The 27217-nt window shown below is 43.8% G+C and overlaps 1 protein-coding gene across 2 annotated transcripts in view; it reads right to left on the reverse strand.

Moving 5' to 3' along the window:
* The window catches only part of LOC145351146 (mitogen-activated protein kinase kinase kinase 21-like), a 96546-nt gene that overhangs the window by 29481 nt on the left and 39848 nt on the right, over positions 1-27217 (reverse strand). For both annotated transcript variants that reach the window (XM_080200815.1, XM_080200814.1), the window contains exon 2: positions 245-425. In XM_080200815.1, coding sequence (XP_080056941.1) covers positions 245-425 — 181 coding nt within the window. The remainder of the gene's footprint in view (positions 1-244; positions 426-27217) is intronic.

Here is a 27217-nt window from a genome sequence, read left to right on the forward strand (position 1 = left end):
TGCATAGACAGTGACCCATTCTTTCACTGTCACTGGAACAAAATCCTGGAACTCCATCCCTAACAGTACTGTGGGTGTACCTATACCACACGAACTGCAGCAGCTCCAGGTAGCTCAGCACCACCTTCTCAAAGACAATTTGAAATGAGCAATAAAATGCTGGGCTTGACTGTGTTACTCATCCCTGGAATACATTTTTTAAAATTTCAACATATAGTGTTAGACAGTTCAAGTGCATAGCTACCTCCAAACATCACTGCCTTTGGAAAACATAGATGATTTGATAACCTCGGGTGCCATCCAAGCATAGGTTCCTGCAGCACTCATCTTGGTCGTTTTGTGCCACTCCCTGGCCAAGCCAAAGTCCGTGATCTTCAGTGTCTTGTTAGCTATATCATCGTTTTCAATCTTCTCAAGTAACAGAACTGCGGAGGCAAAAATATGAAGGGCAATGTCAGTATCACCTTGTAAATATTTAACCTTGCTGTTTCCTGTTGAGAAGTTGAATTTTAAAGGCTGCCTGCACACTATTTGAGGTGGTTGAGAGTTTCAAGTTTCTGCATGCCCAGATTACCAACAAACTGTCCTGTTCCCTCCATGCCCATGCTACAATTAAGAAAGTCCAACAATGCCTCTACTTTTTCAGGAGACAAAGGAAATTTGGCATGTCCTCCATGACTATCACCAACTTGTACAGATGCACCATAGAAAACCTTTCTAGTTGTATCACAGTTTGGATGGCTCCTGCTCTGTCCAAGGCCGCAAGAAACTACAAAGGGTCGTGAACAAAGCCCAGTCCATCACGCAAACCAACCTCCCATCTAGTGACATTGTCTACACTTGCCACTGCCTCAGAAAAGCAGCCAGCATAATCAAACAACCCTATGCATCCTGGACATACTCTCTTCCACCGGGAAAAAGACACAAATTGTGAGGTCAGGTACCAACCGAGTCGAGAACAGCTTCTTCTCTGCTGCCATCAGACTTTTGAATGGACCTACCTTATAATATTATGCTGATCTTTCTCTACACCCTAGCAATGATTATAACACTACGTTCTGCATCCTCTCCTTTCCTTCTCCATGTACGATATGCTTTGTCTGTATAATACGCAAGAAACAATACTTTTCACTGTAGACTAATACATGTGACAATAATAAATCAAATCAAAATCACACTGGTCTACGTAGTTTCACACATTTTATGATCACTGTTACCTCTAAAATGCAAGTTTTTAAACCAATGAGTATCCTTGCAAAAGCTAAAGTCCGTACTGATCCCCTTCCCAAGTTCAAGGTCCATAAGTAATTGACCAGGCCGTTCAGCGTAATTAACTGAATGCACTTTCAGGACGGTGACAACCCTTTAAACACAGCACATATTTTGTTTGAGGGGCAGCAGAAAAGGAGAAAGGCTTGGTTCTATGATTCTCCCCAAGGTGATAGATGCCTGGGTCAGGTACAATCTTCCGGGTACCTCACCCAAGTGCTTATCTGGATAGAGACAATGAATGTCAACACTGGGCGACATCAAAGCTGAACCCAATCCTGCCTGGAGCCACAGCAAAACCTTCCAGCTGCTCTGACTGGAGTGCAATCTGAAACAAGAATCTTGTATTGTGTTTGCCTTCCATGGCTTTGAACAGAGAGGTCAACTGTAACACTCCAAAAAGGAATTTCTGATCTCCACAGTTTTGATGAATCCTGAGAGAAACAAAGAAAATAACCACATTGAATGTGCTTTTCAGAAGCTTATCTATCCTAAAGAAAAAATTGTTTGATTCTTTGTTGCAATACTTGCCAGAATCATGATACCAATGCATTGTGGACAGTTCTTTATGAAAGTTTATTAGTCACAGGTAGGCTCACATTAACACTGCAATGAAGTTACTGTGAAAATCTCCTAGTCACCACATTCTAGCACCTGTTCAGGTACACTGAGGGAATATTTAGCATGGCCAATGCACCTAAGCAGCATGTCTCTCTGACTGCGGGAGGGAACCAGAGGAAACCCACGCAGACTTGAGAAGAATGTGCAAATTCCACATAGTCAGTGACCCAAGCTAGGAATCGAACCAGGTCCCTGGTCCTGTGAGGCAGCAATGCTAACCACTGTGCCACCGTGAACATCGGGTGATATTTTACATAAACAGAAGTCGGTTGTAAGTCTGTCTTGTGCTGTAATGGATATTAATATCAAAATGAAGTCCGACTTTCAAGTTGAACAGAGGGGACCAAGATTGAAGTCAGCATGAATTCATAAAGATAATGCAGCCTCCAGCGCAGTGGTCAATACCACTAAAAATCTACCCGGACCCAGAAGCAAAGTGCAAAGATAGACAGATTGCATTAAAACATTGCATACAATTACTTGAAAATTTAAGTTAAAAGGAAAATACCCTTACAAATTAATTTCTACCAGCACTTGGACTTGCTAAACACTTCAATTTAAAAAACACTTGGAGCAAGATAAAACTCACTCAAACCAGCCTCCCATCCATTGACTCTGTCTACACTTCCCACTCACTGCCTTGGAAAAACAGCCAGCATATTCAAAGACCCACACACCCTGAACATTCTCTCTTCCACCTTCTTTCATCGGGAAAAAAGGTATAAAAGTGTGAGATCATGTATCAACCAACTCAAAAAACAGCTTTCTCCCTGCTGCCATCAGACTTTCGGATGGATCTACTTTGCATTAAGTTGATCTTCTCTACACCTAGCTATGACTGTAACACTACATTCTGCACTCTCGCCTTTCCTTCTCTATATACGGTATGCTTTGTCTGGGTGTGCAAAAAAAAACAATACTTTTCACTGTATTCTAATACATGTGGCAATAATAAATCAAATCAAATAACAAGGCCCAAGTTCCTTTGAATTCACCAGAAATGCTACAATCCTGATGACTGAAATAAAATTCTCCTGAGTTTCACAGGAGGATTTATGCTGATGTGCCGTTGACATTCACAGAACATAGCAGCTTTAAAACACGTTCAAGGGTAAAGTGCACCACCTCGCACTCCTGATAACGGCACAGCCTGTCAACATCAGAAACAAACAATTCAATCTCACCATTTCCAATCAATCTTCCCGGATCAACTTTGCTCTCGGCTGCCATTTATCGATGTTTAAACTGCAAACAAGGCCTGTATTGTAACACTTATCTTGGGGCTCAACACCATCAAGGCGAGTTTCAAATTCCTTCTCCAGTTTGTTGAATTTCAAAATATTTGCTATGATAATTGATCATAAGGGACTGATAGCGGATCACTGATAATTTTGGGAAATGCTCCAGAAACAGTCATACATTTCTTGCATGCCACTTTTCTTAGGGACAAAAAAGAAACACTTTTCATTTTGCTCTAGATTTGGGAGAATGACACTAACTCAGCACCCGTACTCAAACTGCTTTATGGTTCTTTAAGCTGATTTTAGAAACAATCAACCCGTCGTCAGGCAATGCAGGCAAAAGTCAGGGAAGAAGAATTGGTTTATTTTTGATCGACTTAACACATGAGTATTGGTGCAAGGCCAGAGACATCGTTAGGGCCAAGCTAATTTGATTTCCAGCTCATATTTAAAGAATGTGGACTTAGAGAAGATAATTGAAGACTTAGAGAGTCAGTCATACAGCACAGAAAAGGTCCACTGAGTATGAATCATAGAATCCCTACAGTGCAGAAGGAGGCTACTCAGCCCATCGAGTCTGTACCGACCACAATCCCACTCAGGTCCAATCCTCATAACCCCATACGTTTACTCTAACTAGTCCCCCTGACACTAAGGGTCAATTTAGCATGGCCAATCCACCTAACCTGCGCATCTTTGGACTGTGGGAGGAAACTGGAGCACCCGGAAGAAACTCACGCAGACACAGGGAGAAAGTGCAGACTCCACACAGTGACCCAAGCCGGGAATTGAACCCAGGTCCCTGGCGCTATGAGGCAGCAGTGCTAACCACCATCCCAGTGCCGCCCATGCGCCAAACATGCTGCCCATGCACCAACAATAGCGACAACCAAAGGCGCGCTAATCCACTCTTCCTCCACTTGTCCTATATCTTTGAATATTATGATCTTTCAAGTGCTTGTTGGGACTGAAGAATAAGGTGAGATTGACTAGGTTAGGATTGTCTTTGCTGGAGTTCAGACGAATGAGGTGGGAATCTCATAGACACTTATAAAATTCTAACAGGACTAGACAGGGTAGAAGCAGGGAGGATGTTCCTGATGGTGGGGGAGTCCAGAACCAGGAGTCACAGTCTGAGGATTTGGGGAAAGACCATTTAGGATGGAGACCAGGAGACATTTCTTAACCCAAAGAGTGGTGAGCCTGTGGAATTCATTATCACAGGAAGTAGCTGAAACCAAAATATTGAATGTATTCAAGAAGCGGCTAGATATAGCATTTGGAGTGAATGGGATCAGAAGATATGGGGAGAAAGCAGGATTAGGCTATTGAGTTGGATGATCAGCCACGAGCGTGATGAATGGCAGATCAGGATCAAAAGGGCCAAATGGCCTCCTCTTCCTCCTATCTTCTATGTATATTTCTGTGTAGACGTTGTCAGATTTCCAGCCTCCACTACCTTCTCAGGCAGTGCATTCCAGATTTCCACCACCCTCTGAGTGAAAATGTTTTTTCTCATATGCCCCTCACCCTAAAACTATGCCCTCTCTTGACTGACCCCTCAAACATGGAGAACAGCTACTCTCTGCTCACCTTGTCCGTACTCCTCATAATCTTATATACCTTTTGTTTTTCTTCCTCTCCTCTGCCTTCAAGATGACAATTTATTCTTGGATTCTTAGAGTCAAAAGTCCTCAAACTGGTAATTGATAGAGGATGAACAAGAAGAAAAAAAGGTTTTCTTCCTTTAATTATCCCCACAGATCACTGATTGGAGCCGCAACATATTTACTAGGGGCTCCAGCTCCTTCATCTTGGCATCACTGTACTAAAATCCTTTGCTCAATTTCATATGCGTGCATAAGCACAATTGCTTCCATTTTCAGTTTCAACAAGAGAGTAAAGGCAAGCAAATTGGCTGCAAATGAATGGAGGGAGATCACTTTTCAAGTCAACAAGTTCAATGTTAAGTAAGTTGTGCTCTCAAGTTCAAGACTTCAGCACATTAACTTGCGCTAACACTTTAGTGAGGAAGGATGTTCTTATTGTCGAGGAAGTGCAGAGAAGATTTGCCAGACTGATTCCTGAGGTGGCAGGACTGTCGTTTGAGAGAGATCAAACATAAGGAGTTTTCCAGAGCACTGACCAGCACTTCTTCCTCACGCAACTTCAGAAAAAAGATTAAAAGGTCAGTTATCTCAATAGTGTTTATTGGAATTGCGTGCATTCGAACTGCCTACACCAATGACATCAAAACAAATCATTGGGTGTGAATGGTTAGGGTGCCCTGTGGACTTGAAAGGTGCTATATAATTGCAATTTTTTTTTAAATCAGTGCTGTACTTTGCACTCGAGATCTTTATATAATCGATATCAAAACAGTTTAGCTAACCTTTCATTTCATTTGTTGCTCACTGCATGTTATCTTACAGAAACTGAGGTTTGCATTTGTCTACACAACACCAAATGCACTTCAGAAAGTAATTAATTCAGTGCCAGGTTCTTTGGGAGGTGAGAAGGCATTCTGTAGATTAAAATTTTCACATTAATGTGGTGAATATGCAGAACTGTACAAGCACCTGCAATACTGCCTTTTGCTGACTGGGGGAAGCAGAGGCACATTGTTTGGTTCCAGTTCAATTGAAAAGATATCAGAAAAGGTGTTGCAAAGGATACATAATGACAAAGGGCTGAGATACCAGCACCAACACCCGTGTTCAGAAACAGAATGAGAAACTGCTACAAACATACATTTGAAAAATAAAAACAGAGAACTTGGCTGAGCATTTCAGGAGGATTCTTGGTCGAAACATTACAGATGCAGAAGGGCTTGCTACATTGCCAGAATTCTGCATATCACTTTTTGTGGTCATCATTCTGTACCCTGCTGTATCTTTTTTTTCACCTCAGATATTGAGAATATCTTTACAATAAAAATGTGTTTCGGGCTCACATTACAACTACATACCGTCGGATTACAGATGACTGCAGTGAAACTATTCCTAATTACTGCATGAAAAATTCATAGATTTTTAAATGTTCTCTCAGCGATACAAAGGGATTAGAGCTTGCATGGTGCAGGGGAGGGCCACACGACATCTCCCATTTATTCCAGATGTGCAAATTGCCTCCTTGGTCAATGACACCAGTGCCTCATGCTATAAGGTTCTTAGCTCAGTTTCTATACAAACACAAACTGACCCTGCATTTAGATTAATGAGTCATCAAAGACAGAGAGGGCTGGGTGGTCCAGTTTGTTTACATACTTTCCATCCCCACCCCCTCCGTTTAAATTCAATCCAGATTGGTGGAAAGAAAGTTCTGATTGCTGGAACTGCACATTCTAACATACCCATGAGCGTTCAAAACCTGTGGAGAACTTTTTTAAATTGAAAAAGCCTTTTTTAAAAACGTACGTGGAAGGATAATAATCTATTAATTTCTGTTCCTCCTGTGGCAAAAATCAGTTTGCAAATTTCCATCCCTGTTTTATCTCCTTTGTGGCTCAGGTTGCAGTCCCTACTTTTTCAAGATAATGTCATTTTAGCAATATTTCAGGTTAAACTTACCCAAGCTAGTTACAGTTGCTATTAGTAATTTGACATATCCCTTGATAATGGATGATAAATGCTATCAGTTCCTTTTTATATCCGCACTGCATTCGATTCCTTAGCATTAGAAAAAAATCAATCCATAGTGGGAGAGGGGTCAAATATTTATCCAGCTGCACATTCCATGAACCCTTTTATCTTGTGTGGTTAAAAGTTATTCCTTATTGGGGACGCAGCCCAGAAGGCACCCACTTGGCTGAATGTTGAATTTATCAGTACTCAGGGAAGGCATCAGCTTATCTTGTTGCTGGTTCACCCAAAGTGACTTACCCGTTTTAGCCCAATTCTCCATGACCCTTCCCCTTTCTTTACCGAACACTCAAACCACTTCCTTCTGACAAAACCATTGCGGGCTTCTGCTTCCACTACTGTCTCTGGTGGAGCGTTCTAACAGCACTTTGCGATAAAGAAAAGAATTCACCCAATCTCTCCTTTTGCTTCTTTCATAGAATCCTGCAGTAGAAGAGGCAGCCATTTGGCCCATTGATTATGCACCAACCACAATACCACCCAGGTCGTTTCCCCATAATCCAATGCATTTACCCTAGTGTCAGGGGGACTAGCTAAGGGGCTATTTTATCATGGCCAATCCACCTAACCTGCACATCTTTGGACTGTAGCAGGAACCGGAGCATCCAGAGGAAACCCACACAGGCATGGGGAGAATGTGCAAACTCCACACAGACAGTAAGCCAGGAATGGAACCCAGGTCCCTGGAGTGGTGAGGTAGCAGTGCTAACCACTGTGCCATCGTGTCACTCTTCCATGAACAAAAAATAATGCCCTCAAGTATTCACATCATCATGATCCATTGGGGGTATTTCCTTGTGGACACACTCTAAACACACTCATCTCAGGATCTCCTGGTAACTAATACCTCATTTTAAATTATGCTGTCTCAAATTACTTCTGCAAAATACAATATTCTGCAAGTCTTGCAGAATATCTTGCTCGTGGCTGACTCTAAAGAATCTAATTAATCAACCCTGATAAGAAAAAGTGACCTTTTCACTTGGAGGTTATTAAATGCTGGCAATGTGAGATGTGGGATGCAAGCAGTCTGTTTGAGGTGCTAACGGTATATATACCAATTAATTCTGAACTGCAGTCATTATTGGTTTGTAGGCTTTGCAGTTTTACTTGCACCCAAGTCCTATAAATGGTAAACGAGGTGAATAGCTAAGCCATTAGCTTCTAGTGGTTTTCTTTGACAAAATATATGTTGGCCAGGACCAAGGAACTCTCTACTCTTCCTGGCCTAATGACATAGAAGCTTCTCCACCTAATAGTACAGTCTGGTGAAGTCTCATCTGATCCTAAAGACTCAACTTTTAGCAATGCACCACTCCCTCACTGCATTAAGGCTCAATCCCTTTAATAGGGCTTCAGAATCACAGAACCCCACAGTGCAGGAGAAGGCCATTTGGCCCATCAAGTCTGTACCGACCACAATACCACTCAGGCCTGTCCCCATAACCCCACAAATTTACCCTGCTAGTCATCCTGACATTAAGGGGCAATTTAGCATGGCCAATCCACACATCCTTGGACTGTGGGAGGAAACTGGAGCACCCAGTGAAAACCCACAGACACATGGAGAACGTGCAAACAGGCAGTGACCCAAGCCGGGAATCAAATCCAGGAGCTATGAGGAGCAGTGCTAACCAATGTGCCAATTTTAACTCATGAATGTGTGACTTTTAGCCTAAGACCATAAGATAGAGGAACAGAATTAGGCCATTCGGCCCATCAGGTCTGAACATCATGGCTGCTATGATTCTTTTCCCCATGGACATGGGTACTAATTTTGATATATGTGACAGTGAAGCAAGCAGAATATTTAAGCACTACTGGGCTGTGAAGGAATATATCATATCTGTGCCAATATATCCTGATTTTGCAAGAAAACGTGATAATCAAGTTTCATTATTTCAAATTGGTCCCACCATACTTCTTGGCCTTTTGGTTAAGATCAGGCCCAAGATCAGGTGTGATGCCTGCTTTTGTCAGCTTGGATCTAGTATGCACTTTTTGTGGGAACCATGGATTAGATTCAACATGAATTGGAATTAGCTTTTGAAACAAGCAAGGAGATGGATTGGGGTTTGCCCTGTCCACTCTGCATTGGCTTTATAACTGAGAAAGGAATAAAATTAAAAGTCTTACACACCTATAAATACCTGCACTTTTGTTATCTAGGTGAATATGATCTCTCTAGACACAACCCAATTTTGGTGGGGCTAAACTGCACTCCAGCAGCTGAACTCAGCATCACATTAAAACAATATACATTTCTCTGGGGAGCTTTCGAAATGTAGCCATGAGAAATTTATTTTACTCAGCCCTAAGAAAAGTGAATGAGGGGAAAGAAAGGCAGATTGAGAGTCCATTTTCACCGAAAACTGGGGTTCTCCTCCTTCCCATTTATCACCACATAGAATGGCAAACAAATAATCTACTGCCTTCACCTGGCACGTGTAATTCGTAATTTGTACATCACTGTGAATGCATAAGAAATCAATTTAGCATTGCTAAACTGCATCATGTTTTTATTGAAAAATAAGTTATTTGGGCAGCACAGTGGCTAGCACTGATGCTTCATAACGCAAAAGGGCCCCAGGTTCAATTCCGGTCTTGGGTCACCGTGTGTGGAGTCTGCATGTTCTCCCCATGTCTGCATGGGTTTCCTCCGGGTGCTCCGGTTTCCTCGCACAGTCCAAAGATGTGCGGGTTAGGTGGATTGGCCATGCTAAATTGCTCTGTGGTGTGGGGGGGTGGTGATGGTGGTATTAGCTATGGTAAATATGTGGGGTTACCGGAATAGGGCCTGGATGGGATTGTTGTTAGAACAAAGAACAACACAGCACGGGAAACAACGAGCCCACGCCGCCATCTTAACAATGTGTTTTTCCTCCTCCACCCTTGACCCATGTCTATGCTTACGGTACCCCCATTGGAAACCAGATTAAGGGGAGAATAATTTAGGGACAATTTGTTACACCAAATCAGCCTAAGAGCACATTTTTGGGGTATGGGAGGAAACCCACGCAACCACAGGGAGAATGCGCAAACTCCCACAGACACTGGCCCAAATCCATGTATCTGCACAGCAAACAGTGATAGTCACTGAGCTGTCGTGGTGCCCATCTGCCGGTCCAGTTGTAAGCATACACAAACGATTTGTTGGGCCAAATGGCCTCCTTCTGCACTGTAGGATTCTATACCTGTTTTCTTCTGAAGACACCAACAGTGTACTGGGTTTCAAATCCAAAAATGCTGGCAGTAACCACTAACCACCTTACCTCATGGCAGAAATCAATTAGATACCCACCACAGCACAGCAAGATTCAACTTGTCCCACTGGACACCACCAGGGAGGGGGGGTCAAAGAATACATTGTCCAGGAGAATGTTAATTCAGAAAAACCTATAAATAGTTTACCACTTGTACATAATTAGAAGTTGCCCCCAAAAGGCTTCAGAGAGATTAAAAAACGTGTAAGGTGGTTTATAGCAGTGGCCAACAAGCTACTGGCACAGGGAGATTGTTGATGGGAGCTGTCCTATTAGGTGCTGTGCCAGAATCAATAGGAATGTTTCACTCCAAAAGGTGAGCAGAGACATTCCTGAAATTTCTTAACGGGCGCAGACCAAGCCGAAACCAAAAATAAGGCACCAAGGACTAGGCTGGCAGGAAGCCAGGTTTCATTTGAACCACTGTTCCAGGCTTCTGAGAGCACTTTGCTCTTCCGCTTTCTGCCAGTGAGGCCCAGTGCTTTAGCAGGCAGCCAGCCAGCAGGCAGTGCAGAGAAAAACCCAGGCTCAAGGGCCGGTGACTGAAGCATTCTCGTAGCCCAAATGCCTAGCAACCCACATTCCACTCCAGCATCTTGTTTACTTTCCAGTCAAGTGGAATTCTGCTGAACTGTGAGACACATAGCCGATCTGCCAACTAACTGCATACTTAGATCAGGACTTCTATACCAATGTTAATGTATATTGGAATTTAAATCCTGCTTTATGTTATCTTGCTGGGAGAGCAACATGAGGGAAACTCGTGGCCTGTTATTTGTATATCATTCCTCACACAGAAAGAAGACTGTCAGTGGGCACTTTACAGGTAATAGGAGGGATATCAAGCAGGAGATGGACAAGACTGCAGGGGAAGGTCTTGCCCATCTCCCCTGCTTTGGGATGCTCTGTAGTTATGAAAGCCATTGCGTAAATGCAAGGGGCAGCGCAGTGGCACAGTGGTTAGCACTGCTGCCTCACAGCACCACAGACCCGGGTTCAATTCAGTCCTTGGTCACCATCCGTATGGAATTTGCATATTCTCTCCTTGTCTAAGTGGGTTTCTTCTGGGTGCTCCAGTTTCCTCCCACAGCCCAAAGATGTGTGGGTTAGGTGGATTGGCCATGCTAAATTAACCCTAGTGTCAAGGAGGTTAGCAGGATATATGCATAAGGAGATAGGGCCAGATAAAGGGCAATCCAGGCTTTGTTTTATCTCTGATAGCAGCTCTTGGGGCTTACAAAAAGGCAGCTCCATAATGTGGCCAAAGTCCCTCCCCTCTGCACTGTCAGCAACTGCGGACAGCACACTGTCAATGCAAAAATAGGCCTTAATCCTGGATCATACATGATTATCTTCTGCTGGATTTGACTACCCATTTACAAAGCCTCAGCTAATTGCTGATGTTTGGCACCCCTCACACATCTACACACTCCTGCAGGGTAAGCAGGACAAAAGAAGTAAAGATTTGACACAATGCCACCTTAAATTTAAAATTAAAGTTTATTTATTAGTGTTACAAGTAGGCTTACATGAGTACTGTAATACAGTTACAGTGAAAGTCCCCTAGTCGCCACACAGCGGCATCAGTTCAGATACACTGAGGGAGAATTCAGCATGTCCAATGCACCTAACAAGCACGTCGTTTGGACTGTGGGAGGAAACTGGAGCGCCCAAAGAAAGCCCATGCAGACACGGGGAGAACGTGCAAACTCCACACAGACAGTGACCCAAGCTGGGAATCGAACCCAGGTCCCTGGTGCTGTGAGGCAGCAGCGCTAACCACTGTGCCACCGCTTCTTCGAGCACAAGATCTCAAAGCACATTGTCAGAAAAGATGGGATAACCAATGTGCACGATTGCCTGGCTGTTTCTTTCTAGGGGCCTACTGAAGATCAGAAAACAACAACATGAACAAGAGGATCAACACCACAATAGGTCTTTTTCGTAAATGTAGTGCGAGGAATTTTTACAAATGTAATAACATGAAAACCGGTGTATGTTTGTCTGTCAAAAAAATACTTAAGGTATTGCCCTGAATGGGAAAAATCATAAAAATGAAACCTTATTCCCTGAAAAATGTAAACTGATGTACTTTGGAGCTTACCCAAGAGATGGGGTGAATTTCTTCAAACAAAGACTGATACACCAAAAATGAATCAATACATCATTGTTATATACTCACATAATCTCCACCTTATTCACACAGAACAAGAGTGTAGTGTTAAAAGATCAAAGATCTTAAAGGGGCAGAATTGAGAATTAATTAAAAAAAAGCTCCCTCAATGGCAGTGTATCCAATAACTAGCAGAGCCATACAAAATAAGGAAGCTGCTAGATTTGATCCTTGCGCTGTGCTGAGTTAGTTCAACTCAGCCAGGCTGTGCCTGGAGCAAGCAGAACATAAGTAGCCTGGCAGAGAGAAATGAATCGTTAAGTAAGCTTGCTTTATTCACAGAACGTCTAATGTGGTAGGTATCTGACAAAAAACAGAGTCGTGGATGTTACAGGGGCGGGGAAGAGGAGGAAGAAGAGAGAGATCCCCAATGCATGATGTGAATTTACAATGTGTCAGCACTACGGTATAAAGTTTATTTATTAGTGCCACAAGTAGGCTTACGTTAACACTGCAACAAAGTTACTGTGAAAATCCCCTAGTCACCACATTCCAGTGCCTGTTCAGGTACACCGAGGGACAATTTAACACGGCCAATGCACCTAACCAACACTTCTTTCAGACTATGGGAGGAAACCTGGGCACCCAGAGGAAACACACACGGACACGGGGGAGAACATGCAGACAGTGACCCAAGCCAGGAAATCGAACCCGGATCCCTGGTGCTGAGAGGCAGCAGTGCTAACACTGTGCCACCGTGCTGTCCCAGAATGGCTTAGGCAGGTAGCATTCTCACCTCTAAGATGCATGTGGGTTTAAGTTTCACTCCACTAACTGGAGCACAGAAATCTGAGTTGACGACTACACTTCAAAAGTACTTTATTGGTAAAACATTTTTAAGATGCCTCGAGATGGTCACAGGTATAAAATGCAAGCATCCTTTAATAATGTATGGCAGTTTATAGCCACTGAATTAGCATTACAATTAAAAATCTTGCTAGTAAATGTTGATTCAGTCTGCAAAACATTTAACGTCAGGATAAAGTTCATATAAACCAACTGCTAAAACAAGAATGTCGCTACAGGTCCTTGAAACAAGTGTGTGTCCTGACCTGACTCCCCTCAGCACCTACTGAAGCAACGTGGGAGGCCAGTTGTAAAAACATCAGCTTTGCAATAAACACAACCTGCCAGCATTATCCCCAGCCCAAGAACAAATAAAACCCATTGTTCACCGTCCCAGAGGCAAAGAAGAATTTTATGTAATTCTGCTCTACCCTCTTAATTTTCTCCCTTTCCTCTCCTGCATGTGCCGACTCCTACAGGGTTAGACTTCAATGGATGCTGGCAGCTTGCCCGCTTACTGGATTCTTCGTGTGGGAGCTGAAAGGCTTAACCCACATGTGGTGCACACTGGGAGGCATCAGCAGTAAACACGATCATCGAATAGTGAGCGGGAACAGGAACACCCTGGCTAATTTTCTTCTGCCCCCCCGGGCGCTGAGGTCAAACACGGCAGGAATCTGCCATCCTGGTTAAGACTGGTCGACTCCACAAACCTAGACTAGATACTGGACCCAGAACTTTCTGGTCAGCAAAAACTGTCATGTGGCTGAGTAAATTTACCACATTTTGCTTTCGTAAGCTTTTGAGAGTGAGGCAACACCACCAAGGGGGAATGCGGAATCTAGGGCTCAGCAACTCTGACTGGCAAGTTAAGACATTGTTGACAGTAACAAACACATTACAAGTCTGATAGCTGCCTGACTAAACTTGTAGTGATGCATACACGGAATGCAACATTTCAGGGACGATTGCAAAACATGTCTGAAGGCATCAGGTGCAGTCTAAATAAAGGACACTTATCACGCTGTTAATTTAGTTTAGGCATGCTTAAAGACAAAGATTTTTTTTGGTGGAGGCAGGGGTGATAATAGATCAAATTAACTTTTCAAAAATCCTATCTTGTACTCTTTCAATAGTGCTGATACACCTTCAGATCTGGGTATTTCACAATTCCAGTGAGCTATAAATTCCTCCCTAATTATCACTCATACAGAAATCAAACCCCACTGTACATCAGTGCATTCTAACTCCTTTCACTGGACCCCCAAGCTGTCATTGCTAATCTCCCTTAAGGTGCTTTTAAATTGCACTTTTTGAACTGGGAGAGCAGTGTCCGATTCTCCTTCCTTCCCTTCCATTTTCTTCTGTTTTCTAACAGATGCCAAACAGAAGTACAGTGAGCAAATCCAGCGGTAATTCTCAATGCCAATGAAACAGTGCATCTTTTGCTGACGCCTTTTAAGTACTTGCTCAGGCAACTGACTGCGTGTGTGCCATCAGCTACATCTTTATAACGCAACAATGCCCCTTCAGTCTTTCCTTCCTCCATACAACCTCCAGGGTAGAAAGCACAAGCTTTGCGGCATGTAATCACCGCAGTCTAATTTACCCAGTCTTTCCTTTTATTCTTTTGCATCTTGCTGTTATTCTACAGTTTGGGTGTGGCTCTTCCCCCCACCGAATAACCATCTGCCCTCCAATGGATATGCAAAACATGATGATTCAAAGTTAACTTCCGTACAAAAGAAAATCAAAATCTCTGTAATGCAAATCAAGCAGTGGAATGATAGTGGATTTAGTTTTAAGGAAAAAAACTCTGAAGTATTGAGCAGTTCAAACTAAGAAGTGCTGATTTTGTTTTACCTTCACGGGATGTGGCTGTCACTGGCAAGGCCTGCATTTGTTGCAAATCCCAAACTGCCCTTGAACTGAGAGACGTGGGTAGGCCATTTCAGAGGCAGTTAAGAGTCAAAACACATAGGGGGCCAAATTTTCCTGTCCTGAGAGTCACAGGAATCATAACAGGCGGGAGGGGTCCGTACAAAGATCCCGACTCTGTCTACACTTCCTGCTGCCTCGGCAAAGCAGCCAGCATAATTAAGGATTCCACGCACCCCGGACACACACTCTTCCACCTTCTTCCATCGGGAAAGAGATACAAAAGTCTGAGGTCACGTACCAACCAACTCAAGAACAGCTTCTTCCCTGCTATCAGACTTCTGAATGAACCTACCTCGCACTAAGTTAATCCTTCTCTACACCTTAGCTACGACTGTAGTACTACATTCTGCACTCTGTCCTTTCCTTCTCTATGAATGGTATGCTGTGTCTGCATAGTGCGCAAGAAACAATACTTTCCACTTTACACTAATACATGCGACAATAATAAATTAAACTTCTTTTAAAAAATCAAAAGATCTTGGGTCGGATTTTCCAGTTTTGAGGTAAGCATAACTGGAAAATCTCACCCATGGAATCACAGATAAACCACACCAAGTAAGGATGGTAGATTATCTTTCTTCAAAGACATTAGTGAATCAGACAAGTTTTTAATGACAATCATGTTTCATGGTCATCATTACTGAGACTATGATCAGGATTTTACCAGCATGCCCCCTCCGAATCCGGGGTGGGGGGGAGGCCTCAGAGAATGGCATTCTCTGTTGGCCTTGGGTGGAATCACATGAAGCTCGGGCGGACATGCAGGTAAAATTCTGCCCTACGTGCGGGATTTTCCGTGCCATAGGTCTGCAAGAGTCTACAAACAAGCTAGGGCCAACGCATTTCCTTTGTGAGCATGGAAGATGCAGCATGTGATGTGACAATTATAGAATCAAACCAATGGGACCAGAAGTCATTCAGGCCTCATCGTGTGCACTATCCAGCTTTTTAATAAGTATTAGCTGGCCCACAATCATTTGCTCTTCAATTTCTTTTCAAACACTGCCAAAATGGAAACTAACCCAGAGGAAAACAAAAACTGGCAGTAACTCAAATGGTACAACCTTCTGATAGTCATGGGAAAGCATGGAATGAACTAGATTCCTAATTCTGATAAAAGTTGATTTACAACCGTGTTGCTAATCTATAACTAATATCATTAATTTCAACACATAGTACGTGGGCTGCCTGAAGTTGGAATTACGAAAGAAAAGCAACCTGATAGCTCAATCTGCAAATGTTTTCCTTTAAAAGGGCCTATTTATTCAGCAACAGGCAGGGTAGGAAAATGAACTGGAAACAACAGAGAACTATAGAATTTTGTGTATTGCTTGTGTTCATATGATGGCCTGGGAGCCCACCTCTTCCTTCAGCTGTGGGCCTCAGTAAACTCTGGTCTTCCGCTCAATACTGCAAAAGGCAAGGGTGTCCCCACCTCCACACAGCAGCTGCAGGAGCAGAACTATTGCTTTCCATTTCCTCTTCCTGTTGGGAAATAGCCTGACACTCAAACATCAGTCAGTCAAAATGGAGTGGCTAAAACTAAAAGCTGGTTGTTGGGAGTGGCAGGTTCAGATTTGGGTAACAAAACAGCCAAGAGTGATTCTGATGCTCACCACTGGTTGGGATGGTGGCCTTTGATTAAAGTTATTGAGCCACACAGATTCACAATGAATCTCCGACATTTAGGAATGGGGTAATGTGGAGTTGTCAGCATTGGACTGGGACAGGCACAGTAAGTAGTCTCACAACACTAGGTTAAAGTCCAACAGGTTTACCTGCTAGCATGAGCTTTCAGAGCATTGCTCTATCACCTGATGAAGGGGCAATGCTCCAAAAGCTTGTGCTACCAAATAAACCTGTTGGACTTTAACCTTAGGAATGGGGGCACCAACTTCAGGACAGGCGAAAGGACTTGAAATTGCAGATTAATGCTAAATCAGGGTCAGGTTCTGTGGACACATGTTCACTCCAAATTAGACGAGCATTATCCAGACCCAGAGAAAGCTAGAAAAGAGGAGGCAAAAACAGAGAATGCTGGAAAATCTCAGCAGGTCTGACAGCATCTGTGGAGAGAGAACAGAGCAAATATTTTGGGCCAGGACACAAATTCAAAACATTGGCTCTATTCTCTCTCCACAGATGCTGAGGTTTGCCAGTATTCTGCTTTTGTTTCAGATTCCAGTATCCACAGTATTTCGCCTTTATCTTAGAGAAGAGGAGAGTGTCAATTCATAGTAGGAAGCGGCCATTTGGCCCTTCAAGCCTGCTGCACCATTCATCACGATCATGGCTGATCGTCCAACTCAGTAGCCTAATCTTGCTTTCTCCCCATAACCTTTGATCCTGTTTGCCCCAGGTGCTATATCCAGCCGCCTCTTGAATACATTCAATGTTTTGGCATCAACTACTTCCTGTGGTAATGAATTCAATAGGCTCACCACTCTTTGGGTGAAGAAATTCATCAGCTTGGGCATGATTCAAACATAAATCTGAGGCGAAACACCAGTGTCCTACGCCTGTTGTCAGAGCTGTGAAAGGTACGTTTAGACTAGGAGGTAGTTTACATCAAAGGCTTGGGGTGACCAGGAAGAGTCATTGAGGTTGATCACAAGAATCATAAAAATCTAAGCTCTCACTGCGGTGGAGAGCTGAAGAACATAAGAACATAAGAAATAGGAGCAGGAGTAGGCCATCTGGCCCCTTGAGCCTGCCCCGCCATTCAATAAGATCATGGCTGATCTGTTGTGGCTCAGCTCTACATTCCCGCCCTCTCCCCATAAGGAGTGTTGCATTGCCAGAGGTTCTGGTTTTCAAATGAAAATTCAAGCAAGACTTCAACTGTCTGCTCCAATGACTTCCCCTTTATAATTAAGCATGAGGTTATGTTCAGGATACACCATTGCAGGATTCTACTTACTGACTGATTCCACAATAGGACTGCAGTGCTTGGTCAAAAATATTCAACAAGTGGAATGTATGAAATGTAACAGGCCTGTGCAGTACAATTTATGTGACCTCAACGAGCCAGAACGTCCCTACAACTCGATCACCACTTAAGCTATCTTGCAGAACAGCGATTTCATAGTTTGTCTTGAACAATAAGAAACAAATCATGGTGCAGAGATTCAAATGGGGAAGGAGACTGGCACCAAGACACTGCTTAAAATCTTTACAGGCAGCCCATGGTTCCTCACCAGTGGAATCAGCCTAAATTCTTCAGCAAGAATCCAAGTACGCCAAGTCATAGTTCAATCCCTGCTGCTAAACAAGGACCTGGAGGAAAGAACCGTGACTGGTAAAAGAGCTGTCTTTTTCAAAACAGCAACACAGCAAATATCATCAGTCACAGGATCAGACTGCAATGCTACCATAACAGGACATTGTTTTCAAACTGGCTGGCTGAACTGGGCAGCTGTAGCTCTGTGTCCTGCCAGGGTTTCTGAGGCGCTGGACATGCACAATGGTGCCAATTCAATCAAAGTTATCCAAGCATAATGACACACATTACATCTGAAAGGTTGCTGTGGAATAAGTTCATACAAGGTTGGGATGCCAGTGGTGATCATTATTATTTACTTTCATTAATATTCAACAATTATCCATACTACCAGCCTGACAGGAGGTGCATGGCCGGTGGTAGTGGTGGTGGGGGGCTTAAAGGAGGGAGGGACAGAGAGACAGAGAATTATATTTAGACCCTGAGCAGACAGTCACGTGGTTGATTTTGTTTTGTGCAGGGGAACAAGCTCTCTAAACTCCACCTAAAATAATGGCACACCACTTTAAGGCTGGTTCTCTGGTTGGCCCAGACTGTGAACTACCTGACGTGTATTGCGTCAGGGCAGTCGGGAGGGGATTGACAATTATCAACTCGTATTCCCAGTTATGATCACCAATCGTGATCTGTGTGCCTGTCTAAGACGTGGGGCAAGAACAGAACCGAGCTCTGTTGTGAAGACTGCACAAATAGCCTGCTAACATTCATTGTCTAAATTGAGACAGGAAGAAAGGATGTTTGTAGGAGTTGTTGAAAGAGCTCAGGCATAACACTCAACAAATTGAGAAAGAAAAAGTGGGATTCTTCCATTTTGAGTGCGGTGGCAGGCCGGACCTGTCCCACCGACCAGAATGGCGGGATCCCACTCCAGAATTTGTGCGTGGAAGCTCATTAATTTCAAGTTCCCCTCCAACTCTCCTGGAGGGCTTGCAACTGATTCATCAATCCACCCTCAGCTGGTGGCTTCAAAAAAAAACCTGGCACCATATTTAAATACAGTAAGAAGTCTCACAACATCAGGTTAAAGTCCAACAGGTTTATTTGGTAGCAAAAGCCACTAGCTTTCAGAGTGTTGCTCCTTTGTCAGGTTAATGGGAGTTCTGTTCATAAACATCGGCATCTCCACGCCATATTTAAATACCAGATCAGTGCACTTACATCACTCCCTCCCCAAGCCTACCTGTCATATCCAGAGGGAAAAGGTTATCAGCCTCAAGAAGTAGTCTGGGCCTTGACTCAGCTGCTTTCCTTTTATAGCCCATCACCCGTGAGGTGTCCACGCCCCACTTGAATCTCTACCCATCGCCTCTGGAGTCTTCATCTGTCCCCTGTCAGTAAACAATGTGGTATGGAATTCTCTGCCCATTGAAGTGGTGGAGGCTGCCTCGCTAAATATTTTTAAGAAGCGGGTTGATGGGTTTTTGATAAGAGAGGGGATTAAGGGTTATGGGGAGAGGGCGGGAAAGTGGAACTGAGCCACGACAGATCAGCCACGACAGATCAGCCATGATCTTATTGAATGGCGGGGCAGGCTCGAAGGGCCAGATGGCCTACTCCTGCTCCTATTTCTTATGTTCTTATCCCTTTGAACCCCTTGTTTGAGAGTTTTTCTTGCAACCTTGTCCAGCTTCCCTCCTCTCATTGTGCAAATGCGGTATTTCATTCTTAAAGTAGCGGTGACAGGACACTTAGAAGATCAGAATTCAATGAGGCAGAGTCAAAATGGTTTGTGAAAAAGAAATCACAGTTGATAAATTTATCAGAGTTCCTTGAGGGTGTAATAAGGAGGATGAATAAAAGGGAAACCAGTAGACGTAACATATTTGGATTTCCAAAACGTATTTGTTAAGGGGACACATAAAAGATAAGGTGGGGCAGGAGGATGAAATTCCCTATCCGCTGCAAAATAGGGTCATAAACAGATCTTCAAGATTACTACAAACAGCAAGGGAAAGCCTTTTTCATCATCTACCCAGGAGCAATCCAACAAAATCCTCCACACTCAACAAAATTCACATTTTCACAGAACCTACTACAGGTCAACGTGAAACTCATCTGTGCAGCATGGTGGCAGTGGTGGGCACTACTGCCTCACAGCGCAAGGAACCCGGGTTCAATTAGCAGCTCGGGACACAAATCCAAGAATGTACCACTAGCCACTGATAGGAATAACTGCAGTGCGCTTCTCGAAGCAACAATGGAAACTGTCTCCCTAATAAAAACAGAAAATGCTGTATAAACTCATCTGTGGAGAGAAAAACTCTGAAGCCATTTGAAATATCAACTCTCTTTCTCTCTCCCCACACACTGCCAGAGCGGCTGGGGTTATCCAACACTTTTGTTTATGATTGCAGCTTGTTGTAACCAACAGAAATTACAATCTTTTCCCAGTCCTGACCAAGCTATTGCTGTTTTGAACCACAGCTCCCAAGGCTAGCCAGGCATAAACACAATTGAACATTTAAATCAGAATTTTATAACAGAATCAGAGATCTTTTCTATTTATTCATTCTTGGGATATGGGCATTACTGGCAAAGTCAGCACAGTGGTTAGCACTGCTGCCTCACAGCACCAGGGACCTAGGTTCGATTCCCGGCTTGGCATATTCTCTCCGTGGATTTCCCCCGGGTGCTCCGGTTTCCTCCCACAATCCAAAGATGTGTGGGTTAGGTAGATTGGCTATGCTAAATTGCCCCTTACTATGAGGGGGACTAGCAAAATTAAATGCATGGGGTTATGGGAATTGGGCCTGGGCTGGATTATGGTCACTGTAGGCTCAATGGGCCGAATGGCCTCCTTCTGTCCTGTAGGATTCTATGATTTATTGCCCATTCCCAATTATCCTCCAGAAGGTGGTGGTGAGCCACCTTCTTTAGCCGCTGCAGGCCATGTGCTAAAGTCGATCCCACAATGCAGTTTGGAAGGAGTTCCAGGATACTGACCCCGCCACGATGAAGAAACATTAACATCGTTCCAAATGCGGATACTGTCTGAACTGGAGGGAATGTTGGGAGATTATATTATTCCCACACGCTTAATGCCCTTGTCCTTCTAAGTGGTTGGGATGATGTTGGGAGGTGTTATCAAAGAAGCCTTTGAGAAATTCTGTGATGCATCTGTTGATAGTACACACTGTTGCTACACTGTGCCAGTGATGAATACTTTAGATGTTGACCATGCTGGCTGGGATAGAGTCAAGTACTGTTGGCGCAGCAGCGATCCAGGCAAGTGGAGAATATTCCATCACATTCCTGACTTGTGCCTTGTGGGTGGTGAAAAAGTTTTAACAGAGACAGACGGTCAAGTCACTCACTACTGAATACCTAGCCGCTGACCAGCTCTTGTAGCCATAATATTAATGAGGTTAGTCCAGTGGAAAGAGCCTGGCTCAGCTCAGCCTAGACCCGACCCAGCTGTTTGAATGGAATGCATTCTAACAGAATATGTAGTCTGTAGGTTTAATTTTTAAACAATGTTCAGGCAAAGTTTTACTAGCTCTGCTCTAATCTACTTAACGGTGAGACTCAGGGCAGAAGTTAACTCAACCTCCTATTCAGGTGGTAATAGAAAAGATAGAAACAGAGAGGTTGTTTCCACTGGTGAGTGAAACTAGAACTGGGGGCACACCCTCAAAATAAGGCAGAGCAGATTTAGAACTGAGTTGAGGAGGAACTTCTTCACCCAAAGAATTATGAATCTGTGGAATTCCCTGCCCAGTAAAGCAGTTGAAGCTACCTCTTTGAATGTTTTTAAGGCATGGAGAGATAAATTTTTGAACAATAAAGGAATTAAGGGTTATGGTGAGCGGGAATGTAAGTCCATGAAAAGATCAGCCATGATTTTATTGAATGGTGAGCAGGCTCGAAGGAACAGATGGCCTACTCATGCTCCTCATTCTTCTGTTAAGTGATGTCTGGGCTCTTCCCATTTTTTTAAAAGTTCAGTAACGTATGTCTAACTCCTTACTACAAATCTGGTTTAATGTCAAATCGGATGCAGTCAAACCATTAATAAGAAGTGAGAAATGGGGAATATGGTAAAAGGTAAAAGTAGCCCCATCTAGAAGATCATGTGGATAAAAATCAAGGAAGAAGTCTCAAACACCAGGTTAGAATCCAACCAGTTTATTTGAAAATAATCTCACAAGCTTTTGGAAATGGTGTTCCTCCAACAGGTGTGTGGAAGGTTCTGATCAGAGAAGGACATATAAAGTCACACACAGTTTACAGAATACTGATTAAAGGGAAGTCGTGTCTGACAAATTTACTGGAGTTCTATGAGGATGTGTCTAGGGCGGTGGATAGAGGAGAGCCGGTGGATGTGGTCTTTCTGGATTTTCAGAAGGCGTTTGACAAAGTACCTCACAAGAGGTTATTGCAGAAGGTCGAGGGACATGGAGTTGGGGGTAGGGTGTTAGCGTGGGTAGAGGATTGGTTGTCAAATAGGAGGCAGAGAGTGGGGGTCAACGGGTGCTATTCGGATTGGCGGATGGTGACTAGTGGAGTGCCCCAGGGGTCGGTGCTGGGGCCTCAGCTTTTTACCATTTATATAGATGATCTGGAGGAGGGAACCAAGTGTAGGGTGTCGAAATTTGCTGATGACACCAAGATTGGGGGAACGGCAAATTGTGCGGAGGGTGTGGAGGGTCTGCAGAAGGATCTAGATAGGCTGGGCGAATGGGCCAGGAAATGGCAAATGGAATTTAATGTTGGCAAGTGTGAGGTGGTCCACTTTGGTAGGAAGAATGGTAGGAAGGACTATTACTTACGGTGTGAAAAACTGCAGCAGGCGACGGTGCAGAGGGACCTCGGGGTCCTTGTGCATGAGTCGCAAAAACCCAGCTTGCAGGTGCAGCAGGTGGTCAAGAAGGCGAATGGGATGCTGGCCTTCATAGCGAGGGGGATTGAATATAAAAGTAGGGAGGTCTTGCTGCAGCTGTATAGGGCATTGGTGAGGCCGCAGCTGGAGTACTGTGTGCAGTTTTGGGCGCCGCACCTGCGCAAAGATATTTTGGCCTTGGAGGGAGTGCAGAGGAGGTTTACTAGGCTGATACCGGAGTTGAGGGGGTTGAGCTATGAGGAGAGGCTGAATAAACTAGGCTTGGACTCGTTAGAGTTTAGAAGAATGAGGGGAGATCTCATTGAGATGTATAAGATGATGAATGGGATGGATAGGATAGAGGTGGAGAGACTCTTCCCGCTCAAAAAAGACAGTAGGACTAGGGGGCACAGCCTCAAGATAAAGGGGGGGCGGTTTAGAACGGAGTTGAGGAGGAACTTCTTCACTCAAAGGGTGGTGAATCTCTGGAATTCTCTGCCCGTTGAAGTGGTGGAGGCTGCCTCGCTAAATATTTTTAAGACGCGGGTTGATGGGTTTTTGATAAGAGAGGGGATTAAGGGTTATGGGGAGAGGGCGGGAAAGTGGAACTGAGCCACGACAGATCAGCCATGATCTTATTGAATGGCGGGGCAGGCTCGAAGGGCTAGATGGCCTACTCCTGCTCCTATTTCTTATGTTCTTATGATTAGAATGCAAGTCTTTACAGCTAACCTGCTATTCAAGTCTTAAAGATGCAGACAAAGAGGATCACGACAGACACCTCCAGACGCTGAAAGGTGCCCTCATAAGAACAGGATATGGCGCTCAACTCATTGATCGACAGTTCCAACGCGCCACAGCGAAAAACTGCACCGATCTCCTCAGAAGACAAACACAGGACATGGTGGACAGAGTACGCTTCGTAATCCAGTACTTCTCCGAAGCAGAGAAGCTATGACATCTTCTCCAGAGTCTTCAACACATCATTGATGAAGGCGAACATCTCCCCAGGGCCATCCCCACACCCCCACTTCTTGCCTTCAAACAATCGCATGACCTCAAACCGACCGTTGCTCACAGCAAACTACCCAGCCTTCAGGAGAATGGTAACCACAACACCACAACCCTGCCACAGCAACCTCTGCAAGACATGCCAGATCATCAACATGGATGACATCATCTCATGTGAGAACACCATTCACCAGGTACATACTCCTGCAACTCAGCCAACATTGTCTACCTAATACACTGCAGGAAAGGATGTCCCCAAGCACGGTACATTGGGGAGACCATGCAAACGCTACAACGGATAAATGAACATTGCTCGACCATCACCAAGCAAGACTGCTCCCTTCCTGTTGGTGGACACTTCAGCGGTCACGGGCATTCGGTCTCTGATCTTCAGGTAAGCGTTCTCCAAGGCGGCCTTCACGACACACAACAGCGCAGAGTCACTGAGCAGAGACAGAGCCAAGTTCCGCACACATGAGCACGGCCTTAACCAGGGTCTTGGGTTCATGTTGCACTATCTGTAACCCCCATGACTTGTCTGGGCTTGTAAAATCTCACTTACTGTCCTGTCTGGAGACAATACACATCTCTTTAACCTATGTAATGCTATCTCCACTCACATTGTCTGCATCTTTAGTACTTGAATAGCAGGTTAGCTGTAAAGACTTGCATTCTAATCAGTGTTCTGTAAACTGTGTGTGACATTATATGCCCTTCTCTGATCAGAACTTCCACACACCTGACGAAGGAAAGCTTGTGAGATTACTATCAAATAAGCTGGTGGGACTCTAACCTGGTGTTGAGAGACTTCTTACTGTGTTTACCCCAGACCAACGTCAGCATCTCTACACGATTAAAATCAACACACACACAAATAAAGAACCACGCGCAAACACAATGCTCTTTGAGTCAACGTATGTGCCATTCAAGCTCCACAATATTCTTTATATCCAGTCCAGGCTAATGGACCCATGCCTTTTATCCATCAAAATAGCCCTGGGCATTGTAGCGTCTGCTGCCAGAAGTGCCTCATGTACTTTGTAGACCTGCCAAAGTTCCAGATGAAGCAAGGTCTCTACATGGAGCATAATAAATCCTAGCCCAAGATATGCTAAGCACAGTTATATATATATGTGAAGGTGCCAGTGAATGGGGCTTTCTTTGATCATGTTCTGAGATCATAATACATTGCACTACATGTTACATGGTGATAATGAATGAACTTTAAATCTCTGATTTTGGGCTCCCATTTTGTAAAGTGCAATTATAACTGAGGGTTATAATTTTCAAAGTTCCAGAAAGAAGTTCGTATAAAATTAGCAGGTTTGGATTAAGCATTTTGAAAGACATGAAGGAATTCACTAAAAATTAGAATTTGGACAACAATTATCCCCGCCGCTACACCCCTCCCCCCCTAATTTCTCAATTTCCCCTTTCTCAAAAACCCCCAAGATACTATTTAACAAGGCCTTGCGCCTTGCATCCAAAGTGATCATTCTTCCTGTGTGAGGCAAGACAGTGAGACAGCTCTTCCATCATGGAGAGTGACCGCTTTAAGGCTCAACCCTGCCCTCAGCTGTGCATTTTAAGCAGGGGTCACTGGATAGCAAGACCCTGGACAGATTATTTCCTCCCTAAACCCAAGAGAGGCACTCCTACCACCTGTCAAGGAGCACAGGCTCATTGTAATCCTCCTACTATTGCCCCCGACTGAAATTAGCTATCACGACACAGACAGATGATTGAACTTTGCATTTTTCTAGTCAGCTATCTGATTATTCACTGATTCCTGAGGCTGTACTCCTCTGCAGACTTCACATATCAGATCTGGAAGTACTCCAATATATTGTTTATGTGCAAGTTCTGATAAGTTAGCTTGGCTCAGCCCACTCCCATAACGGGCAATGATTTATTACATTGTAAAAGCTATATTTTAACAGTGCGTGTACTGCTCAATAGCTCGGCTTCCTGTGCTTACCACCCTGTATTTTTGCTATGACAGGTTTTCTCAATTCATTATGGAGCTTTCTTTTTGGTTTACTTTGTGGCAGAACGTCCGAAGGTTTACCAAACATGTGCCTGGGCAGTTTTCAAATAAAAAACTGAGGGGAATGTGCTAGCTTTCTAAGGGGAATTCAGGTTAATGTCCATGCTCTTTCAGAAGATCAACCATCCAAACCCAGTTCTTACCTGGAAACACACTTAAAAGATGTTATCTTTAAAAGACAATGAGAAGGAAAGAAAGCAGGACATTCAACCACTGACAGCAGACTATCAGTTACTGGGAAAAAGAGATTTACAAAACTATAGAGAAGGATAATGGGATAGAAACATAGAAACTAGAAGCAGGAGTAGGCTATTCGGCCCTTCAAGCCTGCTCCACCATTCATTTTGATCATGGCTGATCATTAAATTCACTATCCTAATCCCCCCTTCCCCCCACATCCTATAATCCCTAGAGTCAAATCTAAATTCTTCTTTAAAGATGATTTCGACCTCCAACTACTTTGTGGTAGCGAATTCCACATACCATCCTCTGGGTGAAGAAATTTCTCTTCTCCACAGTTCTAAAAGGTTTACTCTTTATCCTCAAACTATGAGCCCCAGTTCTGGGATCCCCCACCATTGGAACAATCTTTCTGAATCTACCCTGTCCAGCCCCGTTAGAATTTAAGTTTCTAACTTTTCACTTTTCTAAACCCCAGTGAATATAATCCTAACCAACTTAATCTCTCCTCATCTAACAGCCCTGCCATCCCAGCAATCAGCCAGGTAAATTTTCACTGTACTCCCTTTATAGCTAGAGCGTCCTTTCTCAGAAAAGGACATCAAAACTGCACACAATACTCCACACGTGGCCTCACCAATGCTCTTTTAAAGAGCTAGCATGAGACAATGGGCCGACTGGCCTCTTTGTGCTATATAATCATTCTACGATTCCACAATAACATGGCCAGAGTTTGTGACTTGTTTCAATGCAGTTTAGAGGAAAAACACTGAGGATACATTGTATAGTTACTTAAAGTTTATTTATTAGTGTCACAAGCAGACTTACATTAACATTGCAATCCTGTCGCCACACTCCAGAGCCTGTTCGGGTACACGGAGGGAGAATTTAGCATGGCCAATGCACCTAACCAGCATGTCTTTCAGATTGTGAGGGGAAATCAGA

The sequence above is a fragment of the Carcharhinus amblyrhynchos genome, chromosome 12, assembly GCF_965287045.1.
Source record: "Carcharhinus amblyrhynchos chromosome 12, sCarAmb.v2.hapA, whole genome shotgun sequence".
In the NCBI taxonomy this organism is placed as follows: Eukaryota; Metazoa; Chordata; class Chondrichthyes; order Carcharhiniformes; family Carcharhinidae; genus Carcharhinus; species Carcharhinus amblyrhynchos.